Source organism: Globicephala melas, chromosome 12 (assembly GCF_963455315.2).
Source record: "Globicephala melas chromosome 12, mGloMel1.2, whole genome shotgun sequence".
Classification (NCBI taxonomy): domain Eukaryota; kingdom Metazoa; phylum Chordata; class Mammalia; order Artiodactyla; family Delphinidae; genus Globicephala; species Globicephala melas.
The window spans coordinates 11,669,130-11,694,825 of NC_083325.1; the positions used below are offsets into that span (position 1 = coordinate 11,669,130).

At 37.0% G+C, this 25,696-nt stretch overlaps 1 protein-coding gene and 1 pseudogene across 8 annotated transcripts in view; both read right to left on the bottom strand.

Moving 5' to 3' along the window:
• Positions 1–25,696, bottom strand: part of ANAPC1 (anaphase promoting complex subunit 1) — a 167,118-nt gene that overhangs the window by 84,751 nt on the left and 56,671 nt on the right. For all 8 annotated transcript variants that reach the window (XM_060309199.2, XM_060309195.1, XM_060309197.1 and 5 more), the window contains exons 28-39: positions 23,527–23,798; positions 20,984–21,218; positions 18,755–18,846; positions 17,289–17,423; positions 17,036–17,118; positions 16,089–16,167; positions 15,309–15,383; positions 8,931–9,007; positions 8,293–8,383; positions 8,144–8,197; positions 7,079–7,272; positions 2,924–3,010 (exon numbers count right to left, since the gene is read on the bottom strand). In XM_060309199.2, coding sequence (XP_060165182.1) covers positions 2,924–3,010; positions 7,079–7,272; positions 8,144–8,197; positions 8,293–8,383; positions 8,931–9,007; positions 15,309–15,383; positions 16,089–16,167; positions 17,036–17,118; positions 17,289–17,423; positions 18,755–18,846; positions 20,984–21,218; positions 23,527–23,798 — 1,474 coding nt within the window. The remainder of the gene's footprint in view (positions 1–2,923; positions 3,011–7,078; positions 7,273–8,143; positions 8,198–8,292; positions 8,384–8,930; positions 9,008–15,308; positions 15,384–16,088; positions 16,168–17,035; positions 17,119–17,288; positions 17,424–18,754; positions 18,847–20,983; positions 21,219–23,526; positions 23,799–25,696) is intronic.
• On the bottom strand, positions 850–2,463 carry LOC115842439 (proline-rich protein 14 pseudogene; annotated as a pseudogene).

Here is a 25,696-nt window from a genome sequence, read left to right on the forward strand (position 1 = left end):
GGGATCTACTTCTTTCTTTCTTTTTTTTTCTTAAGGTTTGGTAGGGAAAAGGGGGAAAGAAAGGATGACAGTTTTCCTCAGACAGCAAAGCTCTTCTACATATACATCCCTATACACAAATACATACACACACACCCAGAACACAGTACACCAAAAATTAATGGGTGACATTAATGGGTAACATTTTTCTTGCTGTGTGTGTGCTTTTCTGAGTTTTCAAAAAAAGTTTTTTTTAACTTTAAAATTTATATTTTAGAATTTAAACACATACAAAGCTATTACATATTAAGATCCCATAAAAGGATAAAACAAGACTTCAAATTTACTTTTCTTTTAGTTATATCAATTCCCTCCCTCTTCCCACGCAAATCTACCCACTCCTATAAATCTACCAGAAACAAAATCAATCAAGGCCAGAAAAAATCGATACGTATCAGTTACATCAAGGTTCTTGTGCTTATCACCAAATTGCTTTGTTTAAAATAGCTGATACTCTGACCAGCAACATGTGAGAGCAGCTCTCCCTTGTACCCTAACCAATAGCTGACTTCAACAACTCAAAAAACCCTTCCCTGAACTGACAAATGATAGACCACCTGTCCGAGTTTTATTAATTTAACAACAATATTCTCACGCACCACCTATCACTAAATTATGGACTTCAGATGAGGCTACTTTTACAAACAGCTACCTTTCTGTCATTACTGTCTCTGCCTTACGCTGTAGTTTTACACAATGGCTCACTGCTACAAGGAGTGCTCCCCCTGTTGAACCTTCTCTGGGCAGATCACTGGGGGTGCCTTCAGGTGAGCTCATGGAGCACCTTGGATGTCACTGGGATATAAGGAGCTATTTTCTTCCCTTCCTCCACAGAGACTGGCTAGGCCTGAAACTCATAGGGAAACGGAAGTGTTGGTGGTTCTTTCTGCAAGCCTTTCCCAAGGTCTTGGGGTCTGAAAGCACCTGGTCTTCTGAGGCCCTTGGCTCCTTCCTCTTGAGCTCAACTTGGGTTCTGCAGGTTCAAAGAAGGAAAAAGTGGACGCAGTAGACAAGCAAGATGTGATGAGGGAAGGAGACCTCCACCCACTCCAAGAGGGAAGACCACTTTCCAGAGTCAGGGCCAAGGGGCTGGTGGGGCTCAGGCCATCTCTCCACCACGCACAGTGCGCCGCCGAGGCCGTGGCCGGCTTAGGTGGGGTGGGCCAGGGGGTCCTGACCAGGGCAGGAGTGGCATCGGCCCAGAGAGGGCTTAGGGAGAGGTGCTGGGGGATTCTGGTCTTGAGCCCGCCACTGGCAGATAGGAGGCCAGGGACCGATAGATGCAGTGCCCTCAGCAGCCCCGGACTGCTCAGCCTCTGACATGACAATCTTCCAACTACAACTTCATGGGGGGTGATGAGGGCGGGGGGCTTTGCTGGGCGTGAGGAAGATGTCAGCAAAGCCCTCCTGCTTGGAATGAACGGAATCGAAGGCGGGGCCAAGCCCCAGGGACTGAGGCGGGGGCGTAAAACGCCGGATGGCGGCGCGGTCGATGAGGGCTCCAGAAGAGGATCTGGGGCTGGTGGTGGGCTCTCCGGAGGGTTTGCAGACAGGGCAGATGGCTGGAATGGGGGTTCCAGGTCCCTTTGGCTTTGGCTGGTGGACCCAGCTCTTCTTGCTGGGACGATGAAGCAGGGAGTCTCACTGGCAAAGCCCTCCGCTGGGGGTCTGGAGCTGGCAATGTCCTCTAGCATCACCACCCGCGTGGGCTGGGGGGCCTGGTCCACCTTTTGTGAAGGGCCCTCCCCTGGGCCAGGCGTTGTCCTTGATTGCCGCCTCAGGGTGGAAGAGGGCCGACGGACACGGCTCAAGGGCTCTCGGCATAAGTGCAGTGGGTCGGAAGGCCTGGCCTGTGGGGACCACGTGGCCTGCCTGCGTGGCGAGGCAGGTGGTTGGCTGCAGACAGAATCCTGACGTTTGCTGCGGTGCCGTGGGCTGGAGATCTCCTCTTGGGGCACCAGGGGCACCCTGTGGGCAGCCACGACATCTTCCAGGACCATGGCCAGGAGCTGCCGAGAGGCTTTTTCCAAGGGCAAAGGGGCCCCGAGGGGCTGCAGATTAGGCTGTTTTGGGCTCCTGGCTCCCCATAATGCTCGAGCCAGGGGTTGGCGGATAGACAAAATGGGGTCTACCCATATAATGGGATATTATTTGGCCATAAAGGAAAGAATTATTTTTTCTTTTCTTTTTTTTTGCCATGCTGCGCAGCTTGCAGGATCTTAGTTCCCCAACCAGGGACTGAACCCGAGCCCCAGCAGTGAAAGCACTAAGTCCTAACCACTAGACTGCCAAGGAATCCCCCCTTTTTTTAAACATATCGAAAACTTTAACATATGCAGAGCTTTTGTGTTATCAGACTGCTTCTACATGTTTGAGGTTCTACTGCTCACTTCCACTTCTAAATTGTCTAATTCTTTGCTGCATTTTGCTTTTCTGTCCCTTCTTTGTCAATTTTATAAAACTTCTCAGCATTCATGTAAAAGAGAGAAAAAACAGAATTCATATAGACATTGCCGCTAAATCAGACAAATTCCTCTCTTGGAACTAAACAATTTTGCCAAAACATATTCATCTTCTCTTAGCTGCTCTCTTTTGCATGATGAGTTTTTCCCTAAAGATAACCCTGTCTGGCCTACTTCTGGGTTTAGAGCAGTCCTGTTGCCTGGAGAATGGGAGAAGACTGATCAGTCATCAGATGCCCAAAGTTCTCTTCTGGTTTAATATTTTGTGAGAGAAACTTTTTAAAAGATTTACCCAGGGAAATAACTAAGTTGAAGAACAGAATAAAGCTAATTTGGAAACAAATCCATGGAGCCAAAACACAATCAATTTACCCCCTTAGAGAACTTAAGGAAGATCACGTGAGGAAAATCACTAGACTCACCGGTTGTCAGTGCTGTGAGCTGGGAAGTGCGGGTAAAGGGCACAGAGGAGAGCGGCAATGGAAGAGTTTGATGTGCTCAAAGAGTACCTGCAAAACAAATTCGGGAGGGACAGACGCTGTTAATCATACTGTGCAAACTTTCATGGCATTCTCGAGAATCAGGAAATTCGGGTAGTGTGGCAATGCACGCTGATAAAGCTAACCCTTGATCAATACAAATGCGTCAACGCTGTGAACACCTGACTTTACAGTCAGTCCTTGAGGCACTCCAACACCATCTACTATTTAAAGCAGGAGTGACTATTCACAAATATTAAATTGTAAAACTTGAATTAGTGAGCAAAGTTTTAACCTAAAAGAGAACAGTAGTGAGGACCATGAGTGCAATTCTAGAGATTACAGATATTGAAAAAGTCAAGTGTAAAGTATGCTACCTTCTCCAGTTTTATATATACCTATTTATGGAAATATGCACCTTACTTCTAAACATACAAGGTTTCTTTACTGGGTATCTCAAACATTTTTTTCCTTTCTGTAAAGCATAAGCATTTCCTTAGAATGCTAGACTAAATAAAACAGGCAAAAGCTACCACTAAAAATTTACAGTGAATGGATAAACAACTATTCCTTGAAAAACAGTTTTTTTTCTTATCGATATGACAAACTTATTTTACAAAGGCCACATACTCTTAGTAAAGTAAAATCTTTTGAAATTTTCGTCCAATTATTTTACTGTTGCTCGAATTCAGCATGGCCAACAGGCAGATTTGTCTAAAGTTTTAGCTTTTCTTACAAATATTTTGAAATAAATATGGTTCAGAACATCACATAAAACCACTGTTGTCACTATTCTATATACATATATCTTTTATTATACATATACACATACACACATCCCCAAATCTCTTTCCTTATCTTTTTTAATAATTAGGGTATCAAGTAAGAATTTAGCATTTATCATACACACATATATTTAATGAAGAAGAGATTTCAAAATTTAAATATGGAAATATATCTATGTTGACATGTGCATTTCCACTTTACCATTCTGATAAAACCAAAATCCAAAGATAAACATTAGATATTAATGTTAGAAATGTTGAGATTAAGCATAAGGGTGTAACTATGCTACGAGAAATGTAAATGTTGTTACAGAGTACACATAAGCATTCAAAGATTAAAAAAGTCACTAGAAAAGCAGCAGCAGAATGGGAGAAAATCTACTCAGTATGAAAGAAGAACAAGTAGGGTCATGCAATGTGTGATGACAAAAGATGAGATTGAATAAAGATAAAATAAATGCAGGGGCTTACTTTGAAAGGAGATAAATTTTCAAAAATCATAAAATATGAATTTTCATAATATTTCCTTAACCACTCTTAATTTTAAACAATTAAAAGAAGAAACTTCTACAAAACCTGTCAAAAGGGAATGAATGCACACCTTTCTAATAATCTTTACTTTCTGTACTTCTGAAAAGGTGAGTTCCAATGTTTTAACTCAGTCTTAAGAGTGTAAAATAAACCTACTGACTTATAGCAAGTATGTCAGTTGTCCAAGGTCACATGCTAAATAAATGAAAGGATACACCATACCCACAGATTGAGAGACTCAATGTTATAACAGATTTCAATTCCTCCAAACCAGTGGATAGACTCAATGCAACTCCGATCAATATTCTATCATGTTATTTAGTGTGGAAAAATCAAAAACAAATTCCATTATTTATATAAAATGCAAAGAGCCAAGAACAGAAAAACACATTTTTGAAGAAGAAATCTCAGTTTGGAGGATTTACTCTAACTGGATATCAAAACGTATTACAAAACTACAATACTTAAGACAAGTGTGGTACTGTGCAAGTACAGAAAAACAGACAATTGAACATAACAGCCCAGAAATAAACATATGTATATGGACACTTAATTTATAACAAAAGTGGTACTACAGAATAGTACAGAAAGGATAAACTTTTTGATACCTGTAAGGTGTCAACTGGGGAAAAAAACACAGAAAAATCAGTTCCAGGTCAACTTTAAATCCAAATGTGAATGGAAAAGCTAAAAAACTTCTAGAAGATAAATAACCAAATATCTTCATTTCTGGTGGATAAGAATATATTTCATCAAAAGGACAAAGAAGTACAAACGATAAAAGAAAAATATTAATAATTCTGTTCGTCAAAAGACAACATTAAGAGAGTTAAAAGGCAAGCCACAGAGTAGGAGAAGATAACTACAACATACAAAACTGACAAAGGTCTTGGGATCATAATGATAAGCTAATATGGAATAGTCATATCAAAAGAAACAGAAAGTAGGGACTTCCCTAGTGGCACAGTGGTTAAGAATCCGCCTGCCAATGTAGGGGACACGGGTTCGAGCCCTGGTCTGGGGAGATCCCACATGCCGCGGGGCAACTAAGCTCATGTGCCACAACTACTAAGCCTGCACTCTAGAGTCCGTGAGCCACAACTAGTGAGCCCACATGCCGCAGCTACTGAAGCCTGTGTGCCTAGAGCCCGTGCTCCACAGCAAGAGAAGCCACCTCAGCGAGAAGCCCGCGCACCGCAACTGAAGAGTAGCCCCTGGTCGCCGCAACTAGAGAAAGCCCGTGTGCACAGCAACGAAAACCCAACACAGCCAAAAATGAATGAATGAATGAATGAATGAATTTTTTAAAAAAGAAACAGAAAGTAGAACAGTGGTTGCCAGGGGGTGGGGGAAGGGGAAATGAAGTGTAGCTGTTTAAAGGGTATAGAGTTTCAGTTTTGAAAAATGAAAGTTTTGGAGATTGGTTGCACAACAATGTGAATATAATACTACTGAACTGTACATTTAAAAATGGTTAAGATGGGAAATTTTATGTTATGTATATTATACCACAAATAAAAATTTTTAAATGAATAAACCAATATGAAAATGGGTAGCAAGAGATTTGGACATCACAAGAGGAGACTTTTCAGTTGGCCATTAAAGATATAAAAAGATGCCAAATACCATTATTCAGGAAAATGGAAATTAAAACCTCAATGAGATACTACTACGTGCCGGCTAAAATTAGGAAGGCTAACAATAACAAGTGTTGACAGGATGGGGAGCAACTGGAACTTCATATGATGCTGATGAGTATATAAAATGGTAAAACCACTCTGGCGTACTGATGGCATTATTTACTGAAATAGAACATACATATATACCCTCTGACCCAGTTCTACTCATAGATCTATACATAACAAAATCAAAAACATGTACAAGAACATTCATAACAGTCCCAAACTAGAAAACAAACATATCCATCACTAACAGAATAAATTAATAACTGTGGTATAACCATACAGTTCAATTCAACAGCACTGAAACATGAATAAACCAATGCTACACGCAACATGGATGAATCTCAAACATAATGTTGAGCAAAAGAAATAAAGCACAAAAGGATACATAGTATATGATTTCATCTGAATTTCAAAAACAGGCAAAACCAGTCAAAGGTGTTAGAAAGCTACGTAGCGGTTATCTTTGGGCAGAAGTAAAGTAACAGTGAATTGGGAGGGACAGAGCAGGGTTGGAGATGGGTTGTCTCGGTTATATCTTGATCTACATAATATCAAACAGATTTTCATACTGTAGGTAGTTCATTGAGTCATGCTCCTATGATTTGCACACTTTTCTGTGTATGGATTTTTATTCAAAACAGATCATTAAAAGCCAAAGAAGTCTTATAAAGGGATGAGGTGGTCAGGAATGATAGATGCTGGAAAGAGAGCAAGAAAGTTGAAAACTAAGGCAATCTCATAGGATTTGGTGACTGAAAGTATTCATGACCATCATGAGAAAGCAATTTAGTAGAAGAGTAAAGTCATTAATGAGGGGGAACAAGGGGTGATGCAATGAAGTACTGAGTATAGACTCTTCTGAGAAACGCAGTGATGCCAAGTGTGTTAGAGAGAGGATGGTAACTCTACTAGGTGGGGCATAAACTGGTGGTTAAACTATGAAAAAGCCCTTTTTAAGTGTAATAATGCCCTGAGATACGCTAATAGCTAGTCAGAATTGAAAATTTTCATGCATCTTCAAAATCAAAATAAGTCACTCTTTGAGATCTTGCTCATGAGATCTTTTCACTGAGGAAAAAATATATATATTCATTTACCTTCCTCCTCCCAAAAACAGAAGTCCAAGGGCCATGTGATGGGCTAAGTGGAAACCATAGTTCATTTCACCACCTGTTTTCATGTGCAAGAAGCGACAAAGCTGCAAAACCTTCAGGTTCCCCGAGCCAGCCATCACCATGGCGAGAGACAGCAGCACCACACTCAGGCAAGTCTCCAGGTTGTAAGGACCTGTCTGGAGACGCAGAAGATGACACTATAACCGCTGTGCTTACCTTTTCTTTATTATCAAAACTAAAGCAGCCAGCATTAGACTACAAATGTTCACAACTTTAAAAAATCTGAAAAAACAACTATTTTCCCTGATTATGAAATTTAAGTTCCATGTTGAAAATTCAGAAAATAAAGTATCAAAAGGAAATAACAATCACTTGGAATACTAACAGCTGTAAACATTTTGGCTTTCTTTTTCTCCAAATCTTTCCCTGTATCTATTTTGCTTTTAATGAAACTGAGATATTACTATACACAGTATTTTTAAGCTTTTTAATCTATTTTATTATGAGCAATCTTCACTCATAAAAATTTCTTACAGAACATGATTTTGATAGCTCCTCTATATAACAGTGTAGATACACCACAGTCCATTTTTTGACTGGTTTTAGATATTCTGTTTCCAATTTTCTAATATAAATAATGTTGATTAAATGTGTTGCTGCTTTTTTAACCAAGAAATAAAATCTTGCAGTCTTACTATCATCAGAGCAGCAATCCTCAAAACAACTGCATTTTTACTAAGTACTAATTTTTTCAAAAAGCAGTTACCATGATTCAGTACTGAGCATGGCACAAGGTATGACAATCCATGAAGGTTATGGCTTTTCTTATTTATTTTCTTGTCACAAGAATTAGATACCTTCAAGCATAGTCACATTCTCACCTAATATCCCAGAACTAAAATACAAAGATAAGCCAAAGCTTCAAATCTCCCATTCTGAATTCAAAAACTGTGCATATATTTGGCAACACATAAGTAATCGAATTATCAGTGAATTTTCTTCAAGTTTAATTTTATTCCCAAGGAAAATCATCATAAAAAGACTTACTACAGAAGCATTAGGTGCGGACAAATAAGTCATAAAATCTTTTGCAAATTTATGCTGGAAAAACAAAAGAAAAAAATTAAGGTTAAAAGAAGCATACTAAGACTCTGTAAAAAAGAAAACAGAACACAGTAAACGAAGATACTTCTTACCAAACAGTTAAATGCTGATAAGTTTTCTGAGCCAGCAAATCGAAAACCCAGAGACAAACAAGCTCCTGCAATTATGTAGACATGTGCCTGCCTGAAAACAGATCACAAGAAATTTAAATACTGTCCTTGTCTTGCTTTAAAATCCATTATTACTATTATTTGGGGATACAAATAATAAATGTTCCTGTTCTCTAAATTATCAATAGTTTATATTCTTCTGGGAATGCTCAACTGTGCCTCTACTCAATCAACTGGACAGATTTCCGTCCGGTTTTCTTCAGTGGAAGCACCATGCGGCTCTTGCTGATAAAGTCGGCCTCTTGCCTGCACTGTTTCATATGCAGCAAAAGAAGATAATTTTTAACAATCACTGCCAATTTTTTTTAATGGAAAGGATAAAAGAGGAATATGTACAAGTTAAAACTCAGACACCGTTTTTTGAGGGTAAGAACTCTATACTTCAGAGAGCCAAACGAAAAACAAACTTGTGAACATCTGGTAAATAATGGTTAAAAACATGGGGGATTCAGAATAATTACTCAAATCAAGGACAGTATTACTCCTACACAGTATATTCCAATTCATTTATCTGACAGATGCTAGAGTAGCTGATTTGTACTACATGTTTTAGGACTTACGACAAAGTTTCCAAATTCAAATCCTCTGAACACGGCAATTCGATTTCACTGAGAGAGATACTATTTTCTCTTATAATCTGTCAAGACAGAAGGCAAGAATACTTGGACATTAACATTCAAGTTACAAGTATTTAATAATTTGAAGAGTAACATATTGCTTATGGCCATATTTATATAAAATAAGCTTTACCCAACCATCTCATTCAAAGGCCTATATTTTAATCACATTGAATGCAATCCAATTTCAAATCTAAGATGGGCCAAATAACTGAATAGGACTGAACGAATATAAACTGGAGGACTTAAGTATATTCTGAATCAATAACAGAGTAATAATGTTTCATGCAAGTGAACTGAAATGCAAAGATGATGGCCACAGAGCAGAGCTGGGGCAGGAGTGAGGGGAAGCAGCAAGGGAAGTGGAAGAAAGCAGTTGCAGAGAACTCTAACCAGAGACATATATTTCTTACTCATGAATGTTTCTAGTATTAAGCCTACCTACCTACCAAAGGTGAGGTTAGTCACCAGATTAATTACACAAGCTAAACTAAACTGTCAATATGTGAATCTGTAACTATTGTTTAGAAACACATCCCTTTCCTTTTAGTATAAGTGTGAACAAGAATTTATTTTTTAAAAAATACAGACAATATCTAACTTTAACAACCAAGAACTGATTTGATTCTCTTCACTTAAATACAAATAAAAAAGATAAAGCTATATATTCTCTAAACTTATGAATGCAAGTACATAGATGTAAAACTCTGAAGATTTATTCCTATAATTCTTCTTAGAAGACTGTTCAGGGGAGTAATATTTCAGGATGCTTTCCATAATAAATCAATAAGTATTCAGAAGTCGCTTATGATACAATCTTCCTAGATACTGAATACCACCAGATCAAAAAACTTGAAATACCTTGTCTCTTTGATAATCTCAGTGAGGTAAGCAACTATGTTGGCTGTGTAATATAGGCTGATAACTACTTCCATCTTTCTTCCTTCCTCTTGTCTTTATTTTCAATTTTGGATGTATTTACTCAGAAATTGAGCGACATTCTGAAAAACTGATATAACTCCAAAGTGAGTAATTAATATATTCACGGATAACCTGATTATAACATTCATATAAATTAGCAATATCATACAGGAATGGAATATTTCTATTTTGACAGCAGACATTTACAAGCTCCTTTTTGTCTTCAAAAGAGCATATAGCCTGGAGCTTGAAGGCCTAAGTTCTAATCCCAGCAGGGCCACACACTAGCCCTAGGACCACATCTGTAAAAATGAGCAAAAATAGACTTCCTACCTTCTAGGTGTCTCTGAGAATTAGAGGACTTAACCGACTCAAAGCTCTTAAAATTAATGCTTGGCACATATGCTCTGCAAGTGTTAGCTCCATTATTATCACTATTATAGATCTGCACCATTGCTATCACAAGACCACACTTGATCATAACCACTTTAAAACATCACTAAAAACTTGGGTTATAAATAACTGTGGGGGGACTTCCCTGGTGGCAGAGCGGTTAAGAATCCGCCTGCCAATGCAGGGGACACAGGTTCGAGCCCTGGTCCGGGAAGATCCCACATGCCGCGGAGCAACTAAGCCCATGCGTCACAACTGCTGAGCCTGCGTGCCACAACTACTGAAGCCTGTGAGCCTAGACCCATGCTCCACCACAAGAGAAGCCACAGCAATGAGAAGCCTGCGCACTGCAACGAGAAGGGGCGGATAGGGAGGGTGGGAGGGAGACACAAGAGGGAGGAGATATGGAGATGTATGTATATGTATAGCTGATTCACTTTGTTACACGACAGAAACTAACACACCATTGTAAAGCAATTCTACTCCAATAAAGATGTTAAAAAAAAAAAAAGGAGCCCCCCACTCGCCGCAACTAGAGAAAGCCCATGCGCAGCAATGAAGACCCAATGCAGCCAAAAAACTTTTTTTAATAAATAAATAAATAAATTTATATATAAAAGAAGAAAGCATGCAGTCCAATTATGTCATAAAATAATCCTGTTTTAAATAAATACACAGCTGTGGGGGTGGGGAGCACACTTCAACCCAGTCCTTGTAACCTTTTCCATGGTCTCCTAAAGTTTAAAAAATAGCAAGAAATATAAGGAGTAATCAAAGGGAAACATGTAATCACTTAAAGGCAGGTTGAGGCACACAGGAAACGAACAAGAAAAGACCACCAAACTGCCCTGTCTTGTACAGAGTCTTATACAGAAACCTCAAGTTCTGAAGTCCTAACAGCTAGTTTCAGTTTTGCCCCACCTCTTACTAGCTGGATGGTTTTGGACCAGTCTGTCCTCTTTCAATGTAACAGTGATATACTGAACTCTAGCTACCGTGCACGAGTCGCTAGGAATGAAAGATGGAAAAGACACTGTAGCTGGCCTTGAGAAGTTCATGGTCTAATAGATACACAAACAGATAATCAAAAGTAGTACATCGTTCCTCCCCATACAATGGGGGCAATACTTGAACAATTTATAGCACAACACCGCAAAAAAGAAAAACATTAGGCTGCAGAGGAAAGCTTTTTATGAAGGAAAACGTGCTATGAAGATGCTAGTTATTGTATTTGACACATGCCTTAAATTCAAACAAATAAGCAGTTTACAAAGTGACCTTTTTAATTCCACCTTTGATGCTAAGTTGCTCCCTACAAGGGACCCTGCTACAGAATCAATGAGATGAGTGGGCGAGAACTAGGAGAAAGTGGAGAGTGACAGGCAATATCAACCAATAGAACTGTGAATTTATTATACGTCCTACTGTGTATCCCTGATGTAATAAAGACCAAATTTAAAATTATTAAGTCTGAAGTAAAATAAGTATCAGAGAGATAACTTTGTATTAAAAGTCCAAGAGACTTCCGTGGTGGTCCAGTGGTTAAGACTTCATGCTCCCAATGCAGGGGGCCCGGGTTCAATCCCTGGTCAGGTAACTAGATCCCACATGTCGCAACTAAGAGCCCACATGCCACAACTAAGTGCCCGCATGCCGCAAGTAAGAGACCGCATGCCACAACTAAAGATTCCACATGCTGCAACAAAGATCCCATGTTCCACAACTAAGACCCAGCACAGCCAAATAAATAAATATTTTTTTTAAAGTCCAAAGACTACATTTCCACAAAAGTTTAAAGAAAGAACTGACATGAATTTTCACCTTCCATTTGAGAATACAGTTACTTGTGTACATGTTTAACTTCACTTTGTAAACAAAATTTAGTAAAATAAAGTTTTCTCGAAGGCAGTCTACATATCAGACGCATCTTAAATGCAGCATAGAACTTAATATGGTGTCTTGCATTTGCAAAGGTTCAACAAACATATGCTGAATGAAGAAGAAGTATGTTTTCATCCTACAGTGTACATTTACTTTCCAAAAGGAACTGATACCTCTGACATCTATATGTGCTGGGAGTTAAATGTCTTCCTGACCCGTGAACCATGTGTGATCAGGGCAGACTCAGCCTCCAGAGGATAAAAGAACTGAACTAAAATTAGAACCGGCAGACAAGAGACAGGGTTTGACATTTGATTACAAGTAAATTAACTGCCTGCTTTAAAACAAAATGTATTTGTGTGTGTACACAAATACACACACAGAGATATGTATATATGTACATATGTATCGACACTCTTTAGAGGAATACAACAGAAACTAGAGTCTTCAAAGACAACATGCACAATGTCCCAGACAAACCAAAATTACTTAACATAAGAACAAGAAATGCAACATATTCTCAAGAGAAAAGACCATGGAAAACAATCCTGAAATGACCACACTGTTGGCATTATAAGAGAAGGATTTTAAAGCAGTTCTTCTAACTAGAAGGACAGTATGCCCATAATGAGTGAAAACACAGAAAATCTCATCAAAAAAAGTAGAAATTATTTAAAAAAAAAGGAAAAACTAAAAAGTACAGTAAATGTAATTTTAAAATTCACTTCATGTACTTAATAGGAAAATAAAATGCCTGAAGAGTGAATGAACAGAAAGATAAGTCAATAGAAACTTGCAATCTGTAGAAAAGACAGAAAAAGAATAAAAGACCAGTCATCTCATATATACACTACCAAATGTAAAACAGATAGCTAGTGGGAAGCAGCGCATAGCACAGGGAGATCAGCTCGGTGCTTTGTGACCACCTAGAGGGGTGGGATAGGGAGGGTGGGAGGGAGACGCAAGAGGGAAGAGATATGGAGATATATGTATATGCATAACTGATTCACTTTGTTATAAAGCAGAAACTAACACACCATTGTAAAGCAGTTATACTCCAATAAAGATGTTAAAAAAAAAAAAAAAAGACCAGTCATCTAATTTTTGACAAAGGAGGCACAGGAATACAGTAAGGAGAAGGTGTTTTTAACAAACAGTGTTGGCACAACTAAATATCTATATTTTTTTAAATGAAAACCTTAACCCTTATCCTCGTACCATAAACAAAATTACTTTGAGATGAATTACGTAATTATACATAAAAGCTAAAACATCAGGGCCTTTAGAAAAAAATAAATCTTCAGGCAAGGCAAATATTTTTTCCATAGGACACAAAAAACAACCATAAAATTGAAAGTTGATAAATTAGACATTATCACATTTTTTAAATTTTCTACTCATCAAAAATAGTACTAAGAAAATGAATGGGCAAGTCAGATTAAGAGGGATATTTGCAAAACATTTATCTGACAAAGGATAGCTTTCCAGAATATATAAAAAATTCTAGCATCTCAGTAATAAAAAGATAAACAATACAAAAATTTTTTTAATGGGCAAAAGATATAAATAGACATTTCATTAAAAAAAGATATATGAAGAAGCAATAAGCAAATGAAAACGCAAATTGAAACTACAATAAGGTATCATTACATATTGACCAGCAGAGCTAAAATTAAAGACTAACACCACCAAATACTGGCAAGATGTGCAGCAGCTGCAGGACATGCAACAGCCAGCATTCTCATACACTGTTGGTCCAAGAGTAAAATGGTGCAACGTCTTTGGAAAAACGTTTACCAGTCCTTATAAAACTAAACATACTGCTACTCTATGCCTCAGTAATTCCAATACTAAGTATTTACTCAAGAGACACTAAAACATAAATCCACACGTATATCTGCATAAGAATATTTATGGTACCAAAACCTGGAACGAGCCCAGGCATCCAACAAAAGAGAATGAAAAAAGAAACTGTGGTATATTCATACAATGGGATACTACTTAACAATAAAAAGGTTGAACTACTCATATACTCAATGGTGTCTCAAAATCATGCTGAGTGAAAGAAGTCTTATACAAAAGGGTATACATTGTGATTCCATTAATATTAAGTTCTGTATTGGGCAAAGTAATATATTTTGGGGAAAAAATCAGGAAATTGGTTGTCTTGGGGATGGGGAGTAAGTGCACAGACTGTGTGGGAAGGGAACTTCTGGCCATTTTGATAAAGGTTTGTTTCCATGAATTTATACATTAGTTGAATCCTATCGAATAGTATAATTAAAGTTTGTGCAGTACATTATATACAAATTTTACCTTAAAAGGAAAAGAAAAGAGGTAAATATTGAATTCTAGTTAATAACACACATGCTGAAGTACCTAGGGAAAAGTGTATGATTATCTGTAACTAACTCTGAAATTGATCAAAAAATAATGGGTTGGATAGAGGAAGAGACAAATGGATAGATATGTGATTAAACAAGTTTATACAGTAAAATATTAATTGTAGAATCTAATTGGTTGTATGGGTGTTTGTATAAAGTTCTTTCAGCCTTTATTTTGAAATTTTCTCATTAAAACATTGGAGGGAGCACTCTAGCATTCTGAAGGATAAACACATTTATTTTCTAAATAAAAAGGTACTGAGGACATGGACAATTAAAGGGCAATATTTAGTTACAATACTTACAATATTTGATTTGGAGTTTTTACAAAAGAGTCTGTTTATTTTTAACTGTTTGGCTTATTGCGTAAACATGCCATAAAGTAATTAAAACAACTTCTTACATACAAGGTAAAAAATTGTCACAAAGTATAACAGTATTTTAGATAAATGTATCCTTATTTAGGATAAAAATGTCAAAAATACTTTTTTAGAGTTCTTTGATACATTTAATTTTTAAAAATCAGCATTTCTAGTGCTCTGTAACCGAAAAAGGAAGGCTGTGGTCTGTGCTCAGCATACAATCTTAAAATGACAGTTCCTACGTTTTCAAGAAATACAGTAATCATAACCATCACTATTGCCTTCAAAAGAAAAAGTATTTTATAGGTTTTAGAAAATCCCACAGGAAATCATAATTTTATGTGAGTAAAGATATAATAATATTTATTATACATACGTACTTGAGGAACGTTGCTATCAACCCACTTGGAATTTGGTAAAATATCATCCCACAAAATCAGGCATCGAGCAAGCGTCTTAAAAAATGCAATACAGAACAATTAATTACAGCAGGCAAAGTTCACAGATTTTGTAACAATGATAATACTGTTAATAGAACAATTTAAGAATTAGTTCCCAACTGATGAAAATTTTGAAAAACAAAGTATATAGTATCAACCTAAGCCACTCATTAAAATAAACAGAAGATTTATATTTATCTCAAAAAATCTCAAATTGACTTGATCATCACTGAAGTTTGAAGGAGTTGGAGAGAAGTTTTTAAAACTTGCTCCATAGAAGAAAAATCATAAAGAAAAGAATCATACATAGATCTGTCTACATAATTAAAGCCTTTCATATGCTAAAAGCATAAACATTGTAGAAAATGGAAAACCTGAATCAAATTTATGTCAGTTACTGTAACTAATTATACCCTTAATAGTATTATTGCATTCTTAATAATAATGAAAGAATGTAAAATAAAGTAGTAATGAAGCCCCAGTGTCTTGTTACTTATTAGGAAGTTTTGAATAATAATGTGAAACGTTAAAATGTCACTCCAAGTATTATATATCAAGGTGGTTGTCTTTCCTGGCAATTCCTACAGTTATATTTGGGAAATTTCAAAAGAACACTACCAATTATATATACACATGATGGATTAACAGTAAAGCTCCCTGGTGGAGACATTTTATAGACTCCTAATGTTAACAGAAATTAAAAATTGCCAAGTACCATACCCTAAGTAAGAGAAATTCTGGCTTCACAAAGTCCAGCAAATACATGGTGTCGGGAGCTCGGAGCCAATCTGCAATGGATCTGTTGGTGGTGGATACCAATAAGCATTATTGCTCAAGAAGAGAATAAGAGCATCAAGACCACAAGACAGATTTCAAGAATTTTCTTTCCACTCCAACCACTGTCCTGTTTTTTCCCATAGTACTTCACGTCCTCCAACGTAATACTTAGTATGTAGGTATTTCTTACTATAAGTTTCCTAAGGGCAGATATTTTTAGCTCTCTTTTGTTAAATGAAACATCTCCAGTGCCAAGAAAGCAATGTCATATACTTTCATCCAAAAAGTAGATGAATAAACCTGTTTTTAACCACTTCGTTAATTTTGCAAACATTCACTTTGTCTAAAAAAAGAATTTACAACATTGAAAACTTTCTTTAATCTTAGAATGTTTTTTAAATTAAAAGACTTAAAACACAACTTACTCTTCTATACAAAATGTAAAAGAATAAACACCAAACATCTACTTTCAAGTGTCAGCACTTGAGGAGGCAGACAGAATAGCTGTTAGGAAAGCTCCTGAACTAAGCAGAAACCATTTTTATGAATGGTAACCAGGAATATAATAATGCTAAGTATTTCTGATCTACCCAGGCCTCACAACAACAAGCAAAATTAATGAAAAGGAATTTAGACATTGTTTGTCAGTGACATCAACTATAAAATAAAAGTGAATAGAAACTGGCAACTGTATTATCAAATATCATTAAAATAACCAAACGTATTATTTCTAGATAAAACTCTATATAACTTGTAGTACCTGAGAGCACTGAAATCAGGCTGACCTAGCACAGGAGAGGTAAACACAGTAAAATAATTTAGTTTTACTACTGAGGTCTGAAAGGAAGTCACATGGTCATGGCAAGGGATGGGGTGAGGAGATGCGGTACCTGTTATTGGTTTTTAAGTAGATCATGGCCAAAGCGAGAGTGGCACCTGGACAAGTTACATCCACATTTATGGTATCTCCTTCCTATCAAAAGAAAAGTTTGTATAAAAGAGCTCTGAATTATTATAAAATTCTTCTGAATACTAACCTATGCTTAAAATTAACATATTTACACATGTTGGTATGAAAACTACTATTTTCAAATTAACTTCTTAGCTTCCAGAAGTTTGATCTGTTGCTTGATTTGGACTTACTTTGATTTGATAACTTGGAGATTTATGTTTCTCCCTGTGCATCCCTGCTTGAAAGCGCCTATGGCCTCCAACCATGTACTGGTAAAGCTGCTCGGGTACATTGAGATCAGACATACCTATCAAATTACTGCCGTGCTGTAAACAAAGTGACAGACAAGGGAAAGGAAATTTTACAGAATAAGATCCATAACACATACCCATAACAAAGAAAACAATAAACTAACTTCAAAGCCAGTCTTCTGGGTTTTTTTATCAATTAAAATCTCATGAGTTAATACTCAGTCTGTTAATAATTCACATTAAAAATTATACAGGCAAGTTAATACTTTCATTTCATAAAATACATAAAGGCTTCAAAATACAGTTAACTGCATTAACAGTTAAAGAAAATATTAGGCAGGTAAATGAACCCTGAACTATGAACACCTGAATCCGTTCATTATCGTGCCTGTGAACTAGTCCAGCAACAATAACCATAATAATAACTTACTGAACGCTTAACGCTCTCCCAGGTATGATTCTGTATGTTTAACATGGATTAACTTACTTAATAAGACAATTCGATCAAATAGCTACTATTTTACAGGTGAGGAAAGGGAGGCACAAAGAGATTACACCCAAGATTACATAGCTAGTAAGGAGCAGCAGTGGATATAAAACAAGGCAGTCTGGTTCCACAGTCCATCGAGCTGCTTAACTACTAGAAAATACTGTAGTTAACTGATGTCAGGACTCACTGGTCAGGACCAGAATTCACGTCCCAATTCCCAGTATGATGCTTTTCCATTGTTTTATCTGCCTCTTTAGTTCATGTGTCAAATGTGAAGAGTCAAAAGCCTAAACGACAGTCGACTTTCTTTATATAATTCAGTTTCAGTATAACACTGTATTGGTGGTTCTTCAAAGGACCCACATTCCAGCTGACGTAGTCATTTAATGTTTTTCTGGTAACCCTACACTACGTCTACTGGATGGGGTTAAAGATGGGGAGTCAGAATGATACTGCATTCTGTCACAAAGCAGCTGCTATTGTGGCAACGTTCTGGGATACCTAGTGAACACCAGGGCACCAAAAGAGAGTTCTGGTTTATCTCTAGTCCTACAGACTCTTAAGGCTCCCCATCATACACCCATCTTCACTTTTTTCTGTTTTCTTACTGAGTGAACTGTCATTTCTTCATCTTATGTCTTGAACTCTTTTCGAAAAACTTCATTCCCTTAGTTCATTCATGAACACTTATATCTAAGCCGGGGGGAAGAAACCTTAAAGCCCCATTCTTCACTACAATTTCTCTCCATTTCCAAATCTGGCACTTTGAAAAATATCCAGAAAGAAGAAAGAGCTGAGAATCACAGTAAGTTAAGTCACAGTACGGCAGAGTGGTATTCAGAGTAAAGTGTCAAGGCTACTCTCTCAACAAGCAGAATTTGTAACTGAAGCAACTGCAGGCACAGACTCTGCTTACCCCCAAGCAAACCATGCCCAGAGCCAAGCCAGCAGCCAAAGAGTAAGACTCTCTGTCCGTGCAGTATTCCATTTCAGGACCAGGGGGCCGTCCTATAAAACAAAAAGTAACACAATTCAAACTGGCCTCTTAAAACCCTAACTCGTAAAAGTTTTAGAGTTAACTTTCTAGTAAGTTGCATAAGAACTATGGATTCAATATAACCCCACTAAGAAAGATCTGACGTTATCACAAATGGTGTCCACAACTATCAGTTTACCACAAAATAAACCCCAAACATGGTTCTTCTAATTTGCCAATCTGAAAGCAATCACTTTAAAATACTGTCAAACCTTGAGTTTTATAATAAAAAAAAAAAAAAATTACCAAAAAAGGGGAAAAAATTTTTTAAAGGGAGGGATGCTCAAAAAAGCTTCAATTTGTAATTTCTTTCCTTTTGTTTTTGTTTTGTTAGCTTCAAATCTATTCAGATGTGGTAAAAAAATGTTCAAATACTGATAAGGAACAGGAAGGACACTCCCTTTAAGTTTTTAAGAATGTTAAATATTATGCATCCAGACACTTATTTTGAATCTATATAATACTGAGCCTTACTATGATAGAATTTCTCTGTATCGATGCTCTAAGTTTGACTGGATGCAAAATTCATACTTTAAAAAGTACCCCCTAATTCTAACTCCACCCCTTTTAGGGCAGCAGAATGTATTATATATAAAGACCCCTTCCACCAAAGGAAAGGTTCCCATTCCTGGAATTTCATCCCCAGGAAAAAGATTTTTTTAAAAAGAAAGAAAAATTATACACAAGTAATCAGTGTAATGTTTATTGCTTAATTAGCAAAGAATTAAAAACCACCTAAAAGTCCTTAAAATAAGACAATGATTAGGCAATTTATAGAAAACCAACTCAATGAGCTATCCCACAATATAAAATTAATTTTAAAAGCCATTTATGACAATGATATATGAAAAGAGCAGTACAAAAACAGTACGTACAGTCTGACTGTAATTATACAAAAGAGCATACGCATATGAATCCAGATGAAATCTTCTGTATACAATGTGAAACAGGTGTACTGTGGCTGTGAGATATGTATAATGTTGGCACCATTAGCTATCATTATGATATAGCCAAAGAATGTTAATTACCTTGCAGATGAACAAGCTTTAAAAGCCAGTCCTGAGTATCTTCTGAATAAGTGTTTCTCAGACCAATCACTTCTGCTATTACGTATTTTGCTGACAGGAAACTTTTAGTTTTGTGAATATTTCATCACTGTAGTTGACTACACTGTCGATTCCAATTCTTCAGTGCCCTACAGCGCCAGTTATAAATACATCCACACTCCTGACAGAGTTTCCTCTGTACCTGAACGTGTGACTGGCTTTGAACTAGGATCCTGGCTGGCACAAGGTAAGCAAAGGCCTAAAATGAGCTTCCATTATTTGGTTCTCCCTCTTGCCCTTCTGACATCACCATAAAAGAAGCCTGGGTCCCAGAATAAGGCATTTGGAGCAGAGTCTGAGCAGCAGACCCACAGATCTACAGCCTGAAGCAGAGATGCCCGGGAAAATTTTGTGGCTATCCTGAAGTATATGTAGAAAGATCCTGAACAGGATAGAACAAGACATGCAAGTATGTATCTAAATTACTGAACGTACCAATAGTACTAATAGCATTTCCATTTCTCAGAAGAAGATGATAACACGTAAGACACGTTTCCAAAAAATGCAGACTTACGATAAAACATAAAAAATGCCTTTTATCATGAACATATCCACCAGCATATAGAGGAAAGCCGGAATCAATCACTTCCATTCTGTTAGAAGTGTTGTTGTCCAACAGAATAAACATTGTGCTTTTAGGGATCAAAACAATCAACTTTGAATTTTAAGTGTAGACCATTGCCAGACATTGCCTAGCAAAGACAGAGCAGGATAAGCAGCATGCTCACATGTGATTAAGACCCTAGGCTACCTCGTTAAATGGGGCCACTGGAGCTCAGTAATGGGCTGGCCAAGTAAGTATGCAGACCAATAACCTGCATAGTAACATCAGCCTTGGAAAACATTACTTTGTAGTTGTTTTCTTTATTAGTATAGCTCATTCTGTGCTCACAAAAGCTACTATTTTTTCCTTAATTTTTATAATCTTACCATCATTTTTACTTTGGTTCCTGTGGAATGGTAAAAATACACTTACGAAACCACAGCACTATTAATGCCATACCTATTTCAGCCAACAAGACTTCTGCGGTATGCCGATGAGCTGTCCCTTGATAAACAAGGCCGATGCCGACCACTGCAGCCACTTGGACGTTGTGAGGAACATCAAGCTCTGTGGACGTTGGGGGCAGGAGAGCAGGAATGTGGATGCTAAGAAGCCGTGTAATCGACATATCCATGGTGCCTAGTTTAGCAGCAGAAACACCAAGGAGCAGTCCAATGCTTGTCATCTCATGACCCTAAGACAGAAAAAAGAATAAGACTTAAGTCACTACCAAAACAAATATGTGGTTTTAAATAAGATACTGCCTGCCAGTACTGTGACAGGCACAGTGAGAAGCTCCAAGAATACACAAGCGAACTAAACAGACAGGTCCTTGTTCTGATGAAGTCAGTGCCCTTGGGGAAGGGAAAGTGTTAAACTAAAAAATACATATTGTTGAAAACTCATCAAATGAAAAAGTATAAAGATTATGAAAGAGTATTTTAACAGAGCCTACTTTAGATTAGAAGGGACTAGAGAATTATTAAGAATCTCTAGAAAGTAAAATTTACAATAGAATGAGTACAAATTAGCCAGGCAAAGTGGCAAGAAGGGAAGGCACTCAAATTTACAAAGTGAGAGAGAATGACGACAGGTGAGAGAAAAACATGTAAATGATGCTGAGATGATTAAAAAAAAAACCCTCACATTGATATTCAATTGACTACAAGGGTGCCAAGACAATTCAATGGGAAAAGAAGAGTTTTTTCAAAAAACGATGCTGTGATACCTATACAGCCACTTGCAGAAGAATGAAATTGGACCCCTTCCTGACATCATACATAAAAATTAACTTCAACTAAGATGTAACTAAAAGTAAAAAAAAAAAAAAACTCTTAGAAGAAAACTTCTGCTATTACATATTTTGCTGACAGGAAAATTTTAGTTTTGTGAATATTTCATCACTGTAGTTGACTACATTGTTGATTCCAATTCTTCACTGCCCTACAGCGCCAGTTATAAATAGGTGTATATATAGGTGTAAATCTATGTAATATACAAAAGAGCATACACATATGAATCCAGATGAAATCTTCTGTATACAATGTGAAAGAGGTGTAACAGATATAAATCCAAGTGATCTTGTGCTAGGCAGTAACTTCTTAGATATGACACCAAATGCACAGTAACCAAAGAAAAAGTAGATGAATTGGACTTCATCAAAATTTAAAACTTTTGTGCTTCAAAGACACCATCAGAAAGTCAAAAGACAACACAACGGCAGAATATTTTTGCAAATCACGTATCTGTTAATGGACTGGTATTCAGGTTACATAAGGAACTCTTACGACTCAACAACAAAGACAGCCAATTAGAAAATAAGCAAAGGATTTGAATAGACATTTCTCCAAAGATGACATACAAATGACCAATAAGCACATGTAAAGATGTTCAATATCATTAGCCATCAGGGAAATAAATGCAAATCAAAACCACACTGAGATATTACTTCACACCTACTAGGATGACTATAATTAAAAAGACAGATAATAACAAGTGTTGGCAAGAGTGCAGAGAAATTGGAACCCTTATGTATTGCTGGTGGGATTACAAAATGGTGCAGCCACTGTGGAAAACAATTTGGTAGTTCTTCAAACTTTAAAACAAAGGGATACCATATGATGCAGCAATTCCACTCCTAGGAATATACCCAAGAGAAATGAAAACATTCATCCACACAAAAATGTGTATATAAATGTTCATAGCAGCATTATTCATAATAGTCAAAAAGTAGTAATAACTCACGTATCCATCAACTGAAGAATGGAAAAATAAAATACGGTATATCCATACAATGAATATCTATTCAGCAATAAAAAGGAATGAAGTGCTAATACATGGTACAATATAGACAAACCTTGAAAACATTACAGTAAGCAAAAGAAGCCAGTCATAAAAGACCATATATTGTTTGGTTCCATTTATATGAAATGTCCACAGTAGGCAAATCCATAGAGACAGCAAGTACATTAGCAGTTTGCCAGGGGCTGGAGGGAAAGGGGAACGGAGAGTGACTGCTACTAGGTAGGGGTTCCTTCATGGGGTGATGAAGATGTTCTAAAATTAACAGTGGTAATGGATGCACAACTCTGTGAATATAATAAAAACCACTGAACTGTGTACTTCATATGGGTGAACTTTTATGGCACGGAAGTGGAAAAGTTTACGCCAAGAGAGTTTGGTCGGCCAAGGAGCTAATACAAGCTTTCTCTATGGCTGGAGCATAGGGAGCAAGGAAAAGAGAAGCACAAAGTAAGGCTGGGGAAGTGAGTAGGATCACACAGGCTCCTAGAATGTACATTAAGAGCAATGGAAGATCACTGAACAGTTTGACCAGGGAAGTGATATATTCCAACTTACACTTTAGAAAGATTTCTCTGCCTGCTATGAGAAGAATGCACTTAGAGGTACAAGATTGAAGAAGAGCAAACAGAACAACTAGGAGCTACTGTAATAGCCAGGGGAGAGGCACAACGCCAGGAGCTGGCAGCACGAGTTCTCACCTTGGTCAGGTAGTCATGGATATTGAGAGTAGCCAGCTTGGTAAGGTGCCCGTTCAGACCCAGGGCCATGAGAAAGCCAGCATACTCATTGGCTAACTCGGCGTGCTTGGGCTTATTGTAGACAATCCAGGCTGAGTCGATCTGGGAGGCAGGGGCTATCTTCAGGCCGGCAGCCACACCATTATGGAAGCTGGCCCAGCTGGTCATGTTGGGAGGCACATCAATGTTGCCACTGTTCAGGTCTACTGTTGTGTTCCGAGGGGGTGCCCGCCCTATTCAGGCAAACAAAATTTAAAATTGAGAGAACAAAAATTCAGAAACCAAAATTGTTACATTTAGATTCTTTGAGAACAGAGATCACTTTTCTACATTCAAAACCCTTAACCCCATAATACCTGTAATGATGTTAGGTTACTATGCATACTTCAAGTTTTATACGTGTGAGTCAAACTTGATGCAAGGTAGAAAAACCTTAACTGTATAAAATAATTCACTGTCCTTTCTGCTAAAATATATGGGACTATAATAAGATAACTGATACCAATTTAACTGTGTACAGATCTGATTAGGATACCCACTGCTTTGAAATCTGTCTTTCAAACAGCAGGAAGCTCACCGAAAAATAAATTGAAAATTAACATCACAAACTACATGAATAATAATTCCAACATGTGACTGACAACAATGTTAATTTCAAATGTGCCATCCCATTTTTTCTCTGGATGTTACGGAAAAATGATTGTTTTTAAAAAAGACAAGGAGCTTTATAAATTTGCTCTATCTCTTATCTATACATCTCTTTATATGATATAGAAATCTAACTACACACTATTGGTAAAAATGCCAAATTGCATTCAAAGATACCTATATAAAAAACATTTTATACACTTGAGTTACCCAGTGAACCATAAAAGAGTATTCACTAAATTTAAATTTGTGGTCAACTTATTTAAGAACAGTATAAATTAAATGTTCATGATGCTATGTTCTCTTTGAATGCCTTTTCTTGAGTGTTTTGACTACACTGCATACCCGCAAATACTGAATTATCTCTATATTTTTAATATTCTGTATTAGCTCAAGTCATGGATGACTATTTAAAATAAATATTCTAAATACAGTAAGTCCCTTACATACGAACTTTCAAATTGCTAACTTTCAAAGATGCAAATGTGCGTTCACGTGTCCAATCTCGTAAGTTAGTTCACATGTCTGGTGTATGCTGTCACGTGTGTGCATCCTCTACAAGTGGTTGTGTTTTTGTGTACTTTACTGTACAGTACTGTATAGAGTACAATAGTACAGTATCTTTATTTCAAGCCCAGGATGTCCAGAAGCAAGCGTAAAAGCAGCAGTGATGTAGCTGGTACAGCGTAGCCAACTGTGTTAGTTGGGTATCTAGGCTAACTCTGTTGGACTTAGGAACAAATTGGACTGATGAACGTGCTCTCGGAACTGAACTCGTTCATATGTAGGGGACTTACTGTATTGCATACAGTTATACAGTTCGCTAGAGGTTTGAAAATATGGTTTTAAAGGCGTTCTGAAAGTTATGTAAATTTTAATTAGATGCATAGTGTCTTGTTTGTAGTCTATATACACATACACACACATACACAGACACAAGCATAAAATAAAATATATTTGTATTTACCATTTGCTTTTTGTACCTAAGAGCTAACTCAAATGCTGGTCTGTGATAGCACCACACTGGTGACAAGTTCATGAGTTATACTTTTACTTTCTCAAAAAGGGCAGAGAGATTAATAATGAAAAAGCAAGTAAAATTTCTAAAACAATTCAACATATGTATAAGACATAATTTTTATACACAAGAGAAAATAAAAGGCAAAGGGTAAAGCAAATTTTCTTCGATAAGAATAATTACATACAAAAGCACAATAGGCCAAACCAGTGTCAGTTAAGGAACTAAAGTGAACGTTTTTTTCCTAAATGAATTTATTATTAAAACAAGATCATCTTTTGGCGGGGGGCAGTGCTGGTCTGGGAGGATGCTCACTCACTATATAGTAAATTTCTAAAAACAATTTCTAAAACAGGTTTAAATTTTCTGATAAATAAATATAAAATTATAAAATGGAGAAATAAAATTGGGAAACAAATAAACCAAAGTGTTATTTAACACTAGTGAACTCTAATAAGTTGGGAC